Below are 10,123 nucleotides of genomic sequence, written 5' to 3'. Positions count from 1 at the left end.
TAAAAAATTGTTTTTATAAAATAAATGTATTTATGTCTACAGATGATACCAATGTAATTAAGGTAAAAATATCAAAAAAAAGGTTGAAGATGAATTGGTTATTGTTAAGAAATGGTTTATCATCAACAAGCTTACTAGCATTAGCGATAAACTAACTGGGCCAATCAGTTTTCTGGGCTTTGATAGCAAACTTAGCTATAAATTTGCTACCAGTGAACTCCACATGGAAGACAAATAATGTTGCAACCATAACATTCGAACGGTTAACCAAACTCTACCAGGGAACTTTTACCGAATGGTAAACAAGGGAATGTTTTTGGTCCAATAGCACTAAAGCCTGGTAAACATCACGAGGCTGAACTTCAACAATAAGCTACATACGTCATAGAGGTGACATACGGCTGGAACATTGGAAGTCTGGGCTAGGCTGAAATATAAGTTCGATTGTTATATGGCTTAATACAACATGGAAAAAGCATATAAGCTGATGAATCATACAGTACTTGTCACGACTAAAGATACCCACAACAAAACGAAGATATTTAAAAAACAAATAGCGTCAGGAAAGTGTGCTTAGATTATTAGAAGAATTTCCTTTAAAAAAATGATTTATGTATAGGCTACGTATAGATGCATTTCATACACATTTGTGGATTTTAAGTATATTTAGTGACTATTTTACCGTAAGTGCTAGGTCACGTAATCCGTTGTTAAAGATGGGTGGCTAGGTAAAAAGAATGGGCATACAAAAAGTTGATTTTTTTGTCTGCACATTGAATGCGTTAAGAATCGTATCCGGCCTAAAGCTGTTTGGTACACTCAAAATGTCGAGGTCTGCAATAATTTAGCCAAATTTTAAATTTTGTCAGTTAAAGACACACTAAAATCACTAAAGGGCTGAAAATGAAAACAGCTATATACAGTAGGACTATTTTTTCGTTTCAGCCCTTCCAGGCTTAGTTGGACCCGTCATTCATTTTAAAATGTTAAGTATGTGATGATATTATAAAATTGCTTGCAAATCGAATGCCGCATAGAATACTTGTTTACGGAAATCGGCAAAGCAAAGCATTGCGTTACGTAATCGATTACTCTCTGCTTATCGTATTAAGTCGTGACAAAAATGTCGTGCATGCCTATATTGTGTGTGTTATTATTCATAGTTGTTCAATGCGTTAGTCTACTAAGTCAACCCTAGAAAGTGGTCGACTTTATTATGTAGCTGTCCCAATGTTCTATCTAAATGTATTCGTTCAATGAAGCTTCAATATAATCAGATTATACAGTTGTCATTGTTGTGTAACCTTTGTAGTAAAGTGGGTAAACCTTACAGGTTAAGGTACCATATGCCACTTTTCATTACAAGTATAATAAGTTATAATTTTAAGTTCAGACCGTACCTCGCAATGGGTCTTTTTTGGAAGGTATACATTGGATACAGTATTCCAGTGTACTAAGCCGTAAGGCTTGTGGGTATTTTCTGATGAGAGTGACTATTTCACCGTAAGTAGGTCACGTAGCCTGTTGTTAAAGACAAGCGATTAGGTTAGGAGAAAGGGTATGCTAAAAGTTGATTTAAGCAATTGAAGGTTTTATTGGAATAAGATTTAGGTTAGAAGGGAGGGGTTGAATTTAGGCTAAGTTTAGGTTACTATGTTATAACTTATAACATTTAAGTTAGGTTAACAAAAAACTGTGAAAAATAGCTTCGAACGCAAGATATTTACTGGAGAAATAGTGGCAGCCTTTTCTGATTGCTTATAGTAGAGATTATTGACAACCCTGTCCTTGAATATAACGGATAAATATCTCTGTATGGTCCAGACTTACCCGTTATTTGCAAGGCATACAAGTTAGTGTCATAGTTAGGTATTTAAAACAAGTTTTTGAATGAGAAAAGCAAGAAAAGAATTATAAAGACAAACAACTTTTCTGAGTGTTTTTATTTTATTAGCCGGAAACCATTACGTGATCCCATAACAGTTTCTTCTGACCATCTGCAGGCTGCTTTGTCACGCAATTGCGCGTAAAGGGAGATTGTAAGCCTATGATTAGTCAGGCGTTTAACGAGTATTGGTACCGAAACAAAACAGCGTTTAGTATTCCTAGCAAGACAGGAATTTAACTTTGTGTTGTCTTTTTTGTTCATTTTATGAAGTATTGAAAGCGAGTCATCTGCAAGATGGGATTACTTACCCAAAAAGACTTAAAAGCTCTTGATAAACATAAATATGCTTCAACGAGCGATTCCCTTGCTTGTTTGCTGTGTGCCCGTGAGTATCTTTGATAGGCTGCTTTTTTCTTAACACAATGTTGCACACCTAAGTGATGCTGTGGTGGTTAATCGTTTAGGTTACGCTGCATGGCAGGCTGCAAATTAGTTTGTTGCCTTGTTTTTTTTTATTGAATAACTTAGGTGCATATTCGTATAGACTGCAAGCGATTATTCTTTTCTTATGATCGCCATTTCTCATAACATAAAAATTGTTAATTTTGTCGAATGCATATGTGGTGGCACCTTAATTTGTTGTTTTTCTTTGTTGTATTTACTGAGACATATTTTGCAGCCTGGTGGAATTTTGCTTTTCGCTTTGTTCCGGCAAACACGAGTCCGAATTCGCTGACTTGCATCGGTCTGTTGGGAAGTGTCGTTTGTTGTGCGTTGACTGCTGTCTATTCACCGAAGTTAACGGGAGAGGTAAATATGACATGTATAGTACATTTACAGCACAAGCGAGCGATGAAATTTACAAATAATTCAACAGCCGATTAATTTAAATAAGCGTCTTAAATGTGTCCAGAGAGGCGAACGTTTTTGAGCAGTAGAAAGCGACTCTTGCGGATATCGTGGAGCATTTTGCGAGATCTTGACACACGACTAAACAGAATGCCAACATTAAGTTCTAGAATCTAGAGCAGGGGTGTCCAACCCGTGGGCCCGCGGGAAGGTTCTGAGTGGCCCGCGCGGTATTTTTCGAAATGACTTGTCTTATATTATCAACTGAATCGCCTACGTAATTTATGGCAAACTTACATTCCGAGAAATTGGCATTTATTGTTTGCTTTCTTTGTGTATTGCTCTATAACTATAGAAGTATAGAGCAATAGATAGTAGAGATAATAGATAATATAGATAATAGAGCAATAGATAGATAATATATTATAGTCTCTAGTGCAGGGGTGCACAACTGTTCAAGTTAATTTTATTGCATCACAATTTATTTCTAAGATTAGAATTTTGGTGTGAGGGTTTCAATTATAAATTAGCAGTAAACACTCAAGTGGCCCGCGCAATCATTCGTAAATCGCATGTGGCCCTTTGGCCAAAAGGTTGGACACCCCTGATCTAGAGCATTAGCCAATAGTATGTGGTGTTTGCGGTTTCACCAAACTTCTAAGTATGTACATTCGATAAAATTACAGTCGACTCCGCTTAATTCGGACACTTTGGTTCCGCTCACTTTTGGCCGAATTAAGCGGAGAAACGGCTTTGTCCGAATTAAGCGGAAAATCGATTGTTCATTTCATGGTCATGCGTAAAGGCAAACAACGCATTTAAAATACTGTAGTGTTGCGTAATAAATGAATTGCACCTGCGCTATACTGCAGTAATTGGCACTTATCGCATAAAACGCACAAGAGTACGAGTAAATGAGTACGCATAAAACGCACATTCTGAGCCGCTTCCTCTCTGTCTTTAAACCTCGTCCACGAAGCATAGTCTCTTCACGTTGTTCACGCAGATTTGCATCATTTTTCTGCCAATCTTGCAAAGTACGTTTTGATATCCCCACCAACGCAACTAACTGCCGAACTGTCAAGGAAGCGTCGTCATTTTTTTCTTCGTTTACTTTAGTGAGCAATTTCACTTTTTCTTCTAAACTTTTCTGTACCATTCTGTTCTACAAGATGGTCGCAATGGTACCGAAGTAAAAGCGACTATGAAGCTGGCACGGCGTTATATGAATTCATTGTCCATTGTTACCGCATTAATCGTCATTGTTTCACCATAATCACTCATAATGCAACTGCATCTTGTGTTAAAACCAACCAAGTACTGTTTATTGTTTCATAACCTAACGATGTAACGATAGGAATTGCGAACCTGTGTCCGAATTAAGCAGAGAATTGTCCGAATTAACGGGAGTTTTTTTACGTTCAATTTTTACTTTTGTTCCGTTCCCGAGCATTTTTGCCGAATAAAGCGGTTGTCCGGGTTATCCGGTGTCCGAATTAAGCGGATTCGACTGTATATGAAAACTTTGTTAAACTGGTGTTGTTTATAATTCAGCATAATTGATGACATGTTTAACTGTTGTTTATTGATAACAGTATAAATATTAACTATATTTTGTTTCATTTAAAGTAAATGTTACGCAGGCTCCGAACTGGGTGTATTTACTGACTGGCTTTGGTATATTTTGGCATCAAACATTTGACGCTCTGGATGGTAAGCAATGCAGAAGGGTTGGTAGAAACAACGGACCAATTGAGCTCATATTTGATCATGGATGCGATGCGCTGTCAAGCAGTAAGAATTTTACACTAGACGAAATTACGTTTAATAAAAATAGTGCAACTAACACGTGATTGTTTCTTCGTAGCTCTGTTTTATGTAGCTGTTTCAAATGGATTGCAACAGGGTTCCAACATTAACCTGTGGCTGGTAACATTTTACGCCGGACATCTCCTGTTTTACTCCTTTCAGTGGCGATTATTGGTTACAGGATCTGTACACTTTGGAAGGTGAAGTTACCATACGAATGCATTGCATGAGTGCATTCTATATGTCATTTTAATATTCAAGACAAAATCTATTGACATTAAAATTAGGTGTTATTTATCAGTTATACAGGATATATACTTTGCTGGTGTAACGAAGACAAACCAAAAACCCAACCAGGCCCGTAGCTAGCAGCATGGGGCCAGAAGGGGCTGGAAATATTTTAGCCCCTCCTGGAAAAGTTCTACCCTATAACATCAAACAACATTGATAGAAATTTGCGTTTTATTTTTAGTTTAATTCAACGATCAATCTGATGTCATATACTAGACTAGTAGCCTTCATAATTCGACCTTTTTCTAATAGGCCATTAAATTTACTCTCCGTTTATTTTAGTACTTTTGTTATTGGCTGTCCACTATTTAGCACCAATTATATTGACGCTATAATAGTCGCTGACTAAAACTGCTTTCTTTCAGGCTGCTTGAAGTCCGTTAGTGCATAACAGCAGCTTTTGAAGTTCGCCGCATCATGCTTTTGGCAGTGATTTCTGTGAATCCGGTTAGCAGTTTGGTTTGTTGTAACAAAACAAAAAAGAAATTATAATTTGACCTTCAAAACAGAAATGAAAATAATTAATGAGAAATCTCGAGAATGATGTAATTCGTGAGGAGACTGCCCGAATTAAGCGCTTAGGTGAAATGCATTTCTCATGGTAAAATTGAATCAAGGCCAAGGGATTCAAAAAGCTAATTAAGTAACATTCGCCATGACTACTGGTGCTTAGAGTGGCAAACATTATATAACGTCCCTAAAAATTTTAGAAATACAAATTTTTTTTACCTTCAAAATTGAAGTTTGCATTCTTTACCCACGAATCACTAAATTTATTTTAATTTTTCTGCATTCACATGCAAAGGTTATTGTATGCTTATGCAATAGTATAATTTTTGCCAATAAAAAGTCTTTTCACAGCTTAGTTTGTGAACTCCTCCTGGGTTTTGTTGAGCCCCGTCTGAAAAAGCAGGCTAGCTATACCGGCTTGAACGCAACTGATTTCCAATAACAAAACTTCAAGCAACTCGGCTGAAGTCGAAATAAAATTGTTTCAAATTTTTTATCTGTAGATTTGACTTGACTGAGACTCAATTAGCCACTATGCTGACCATGTTAATGACCGGTGTAGTGGGTTCAAAATTTTGGGCATCTGAGGTTTGTATCGGTAGTTGCAATTTTTTTTTCTTTTCAACAGATCTGTTATATTTTATCTTATGCTATAAATGTATTACGTTTTCATCTCTTAATGGGCAACGTTGTTTTAGATAGGTATCTTTTCGCTTAAGCTGAGAGATGTTATGTCACTATCAGCAATCTTTGTCGCAATTGCTAACTTAATTGAAAATTTGAAGGCAATCCAGAAGCATTCAGTAAGTTAATGAATAGAATGACTCTTATATTGCTTCATAGCAATCAAAATCATGTTATACAGCAAATGTCTCACGTACCACGGAGGCAAACCATTTGCTTTCAGAAAATTATCGGATTTAGCTCTCTGGCAATTAATAATTTTATTAAAATGTTAATTTTATTAAAGGTTAATGTTAATGAATTTATTACCTTTTTTACCACCAGTTTTCCCTTGGAACTCTTTCTCCGATAGTCTTTGGACAAGTTTTGTTTGCCATCGGTTTCGCTTTTATAAGTGAATCAATACAAAATGATGGATTGCTCATTTATTATGGATTGTTTATAGGATTCTTCATTGCAAAGCAAAATAACAGAATCATGGTAAGTATTTTTTGATTGGTATTTTGGTGTGAAAAGCCTATGCTTTTTATCTCCAACCTATCTTTTATTTTCAACAACGCAATCGTCTTTTGTTGGTATTAGTCATTTGGTTTTTCTTTTAGGTCGCCGCGATGGTTGGAAATCATAAGGTATCATTTCGAGACAATTCTGCGATTCCAGTAATTGCTTTTGCATGCTATGCAGCAGTTGGTACAGTCTATAACACTGCAAACTTTCTAAATACAAGAACAATGTTGTTTATTTGCTGTGTAAGTATTTTTGCTATGATAAAGTGGCTCCGTTTTTTCTTGTTTTGTGTTTAATAACCAACATTACATCGCTTACATTCAGTGTTGAATGGGGGTAAGTATTAATTACGACGAAAACAGCCATATTGTATGATAATATTATAATATAGGCCAATATATGATACCTGTTTCAGTTTTTGCCACTTACACGCAGCTGAAGTTTATGGAAATTCTTCAGTTTACGCTAAAGTTATAAATATGATCCATCACTGTACTGTTTTTTAATACAAAAGCTACAAAACTCATTTTGTGTTGCTATCTGTAACTAAGGTTTCCTATCTTAATAGTACTGCGCACGGTGACTCTAACAAAACGCAAGATAAGTTATAAGTATAAAGTTTATACAATAAACTAAAGATGGGCAAACCCGCGGCTCGCCGAAATGTTTGTGTGGCTCTTCTAGCTGAATAGTAATACCCCAAATTGACTACTAATTTATAATATTACATATTTTATTATATTGTAATAACCCAATTGACAAACACTACTGATTTTGCGGCTCGCTGGTGTTTGTAGTTTTCCGCAAGTGACTCTTTCATTGAACAAGTTTGCCCACCCCTGGTATAAATCATATATAGCTATCATTAATATTTTTTATTCTTTTCATCACAGGCAATTTCGGGACTGGACATGACACAGCATTTCTGCAGAATTTGTTTGGAACTCGCAAGGCATTATGATATCGGCATCTTTAACATCAAGACGGAAGACCGAAATTTTGATAAAATTAGATGAAAACACTGTTGGTTAGTTATAGATAAAAAGTATAACCATATATGCAAGCGTGTATAATCTCATTAATGTCCTTCCTTTAACGAAAGCACAGACTGTTAGAATTCATTTTGAAAAAAATGAAAACAAGTTACCTATACACAACAAACTTTATATCGTCGATATTTGGCTTTCGATAATAAACCAACTCCTAATTGAATATGCCAAACTCTAATTTCTGTGTTTGTATTACCAACAACTAATCAAACATATATATATATATACATATACATAATCAAACGTGTCGAGTATTCGCGGTAATTTTCATACGACATCATGACTTGTTTTCATTTAATGCTTTCTTCATCGTCCTCGTGTTTATTTACTGTGACTTTTTCTGTTTTAGTTCGTAGAAGCGTTCAGTTTGCACACAGATTACACATTGCTTCCGTTTACGCTCTAAACGCATGTTTGAAATCACAGTCCAATTTTCAATATATTATGCCTCGTTATGTATCATATGCTTGCTACTTCACTTGAATGTATTATGTCAATATTTTTAATAAAATAAGAATCAATATCAAGTTTTTGTTTGCTGATAGAAATTGATCCAAACCCCATTTAGTGTCAGCAAAAGGTAGTGAAACTGTTCAAAGACTTGAAAAGTACTGGAAGAAAGCTGGAGTCACTCTATAGCAAACCTGATAAAGAATACTGGCCAAACCATAAACAGACTGCGAGGTAAATGATCCCCTGCTGCAAAACTTGTTAGAAGCCTATGTCGTATAGAGGTAAGGCAAACGGCAAGTCGACAGAAAAAATAAAAATTGAGTAAAATTATGTGACGTCAGTAACAATGTTTGCATTACTTGCAAGATACAGTAAAAATTTCCCAGAACGTGGCGTAATATCCCGTTTCCACTAGTCTAAGTAGCTTACTTTGCAAACGAATGTTTGTAGCATGCGTTTCGTTTCGCTCTCGTAGTCCCAGTCGAGAAGACGTTGTAATTTCGCAGTCGCGAAGCAATTTCACGTTTCACCATGTTCATCTAATGAAGAATCAATATATATCGAAATGAACATTTGTGCTTATTGATGTCAAGCCATTAGACAGCAACTCGCAACAGTTACATAGGATTCAACATAAATTTTAACTGTGTAAGCGGTCGAGGTTTCATAGGCCATCAAATCACAAACAATTTAAACTGGAAGTGACTGCTAAGAAATGTCTGCAATCAGACCAAAATATATCAGCACGAACAATCCAACTTTCTGGTTGTGAAAAGTTTGCACGATCTTGCTCATAATAATCAATATACCAGAAATTGCAATCAGAGTTAAGCAGTCGGTACTTTGAAAGTACTGTATCGTCGGTAACGGTACCGATAGTTGGCAAAAAATGTACCGACGGTTCCGGTATTCGGTACTCTTTTAAAAAAGTAGATCCATATTTTGTCGGTACTCGGTACCGGTAAGTTTTGTATAAAATTAAAAGATGCTTTTGCAAATGCAATGTTTGTCACTATTATGCCCCCGGTAAAGGTTATTCCAGGTCAAAACATATGTGACGTTACTCACTTGCAATTTTACTTGACATTTCTAAATTTAAAAAGTTAAAATTGGTATCAAGCATTAATTAACATTTATTTTTGAAAGCATGCTTGTTAAAATTTTTAAATTATCACATAAAAAGTACCGAGTACCGAGATTTTTGTGGCAGATAGGAAGATTTTAAAGATCCATTTGACCTTGTCCTAAATTGTCCTTGTACTAAGACCTCCATTCCTCTGAGTTATTTGGTAATAGAATAGAACAGGGGTTTTTAACCAGGGAGCACGCCTCCAGGGGGACGTGCGTAAATTTCCAAGGGGTCGCGAGCCTTAACGTGCTTTACAACATACTTATTCTTCATTAATATTGATATTAGTTATTAGTTTGATATTAGATATTGATAGTACAGAAACAAACTGGACGTTGAAGGAGGCTTACGATGTGCGCTGTCTGGGATTAAACCTCGCATTAAAGAGCAAGTTGCTAAGAAACAGTGTCAAGTGTCTCACTGATTCGTGATCAATAAACAAAATGCAATTGCAACATTGCTGTTTGTATTTATTTATAAGTGTAGGGGGCTTGAAGCGGAGAACCATCGCTCAAGGGAGGCGCAGTACCAAAAAGGTTGAGAACCGCTGGAATAAAACAATCTGAACAACTATCTAAATTCTAAACTAACAAATTGTCTTGCTTAATCATGGACGATAATCCTGAATCTGAGATGTTTCGTGAGCACATTTTTCGTTTGTTTAACTTTTAGCTGAACGTCCAATTGGGCAAGATAGATAAATTTAATAAGCATTAAAACTGTTGCTGTGGGTGTGCCACGGAAAAAAGGTTGATAGGCATTGCAACAGAGAATAGATGATCGTAATATGAACTTGTTGGGAAAGTTTTGTGTAAAACATAGATTAGGTAGAAACCTTGAGTCTTGGACTTGAGATTCTCTAAGTGTCTGGTGCACGAAGTCAAGAACGTCAACAAATTGCAGGATATTGAGCAAAGAAATGAAACATATAAAGTGAAGGAAAACAATTACTCC

At 35.9% G+C, this 10,123-nt stretch overlaps 1 protein-coding gene across 1 annotated transcript; it reads left to right on the top strand.

The window, feature by feature from the left end:
* Nucleotides 1-434: 434 nt before the first annotated feature.
* On the top strand, nt 435-8,114 carry LOC143445750 (choline/ethanolaminephosphotransferase 1-like). The gene is made up of 9 exons (XM_076945052.1): nt 435-2,273; nt 2,568-2,698; nt 4,381-4,531; nt 4,605-4,746; nt 5,851-5,935; nt 6,046-6,150; nt 6,356-6,511; nt 6,634-6,780; nt 7,432-8,114. Exons 1-9 carry the CDS (start codon nt 2,183-2,185, stop codon nt 7,552-7,554), a joined length of 1,131 nt encoding a protein of 376 aa, XP_076801167.1. The 5' UTR covers nt 435-2,182; the 3' UTR covers nt 7,555-8,114.
* The last annotated feature ends 2,009 nt before the right edge of the window (nt 8,115-10,123 follow it).

Source organism: Clavelina lepadiformis, chromosome 2 (assembly GCF_947623445.1).
Source record: "Clavelina lepadiformis chromosome 2, kaClaLepa1.1, whole genome shotgun sequence".
Taxonomy (NCBI): domain Eukaryota; kingdom Metazoa; phylum Chordata; class Ascidiacea; order Aplousobranchia; family Clavelinidae; genus Clavelina; species Clavelina lepadiformis.
The sequence above is the reverse complement of the archived record's forward strand: the minus strand, read 5'-3'. Positions and strand labels throughout refer to the sequence as shown.

What these genes read in the sequence shown, in the direction of transcription:
- LOC143445750 (XM_076945052.1), top strand. Translation starts at nt 2,183, where the DNA reads ATGGGATTACTTACCCAAAAAGACTTAAAAGCTCTTGATAAACATAAA. An exon ending in GGATCTGTACACTTTGGAAG is followed by an intron (nt 4,747 to 5,850) that starts GTGAAGTTACCA and finishes TTTTATCTGTAG; the next exon opens with ATTTGACTTGACTGAGACTC. An exon ending in AGGCAATCCAGAAGCATTCA is followed by an intron (nt 6,151 to 6,355) that starts GTAAGTTAATGA and finishes TTTTACCACCAG; the next exon opens with TTTTCCCTTGGAACTCTTTC.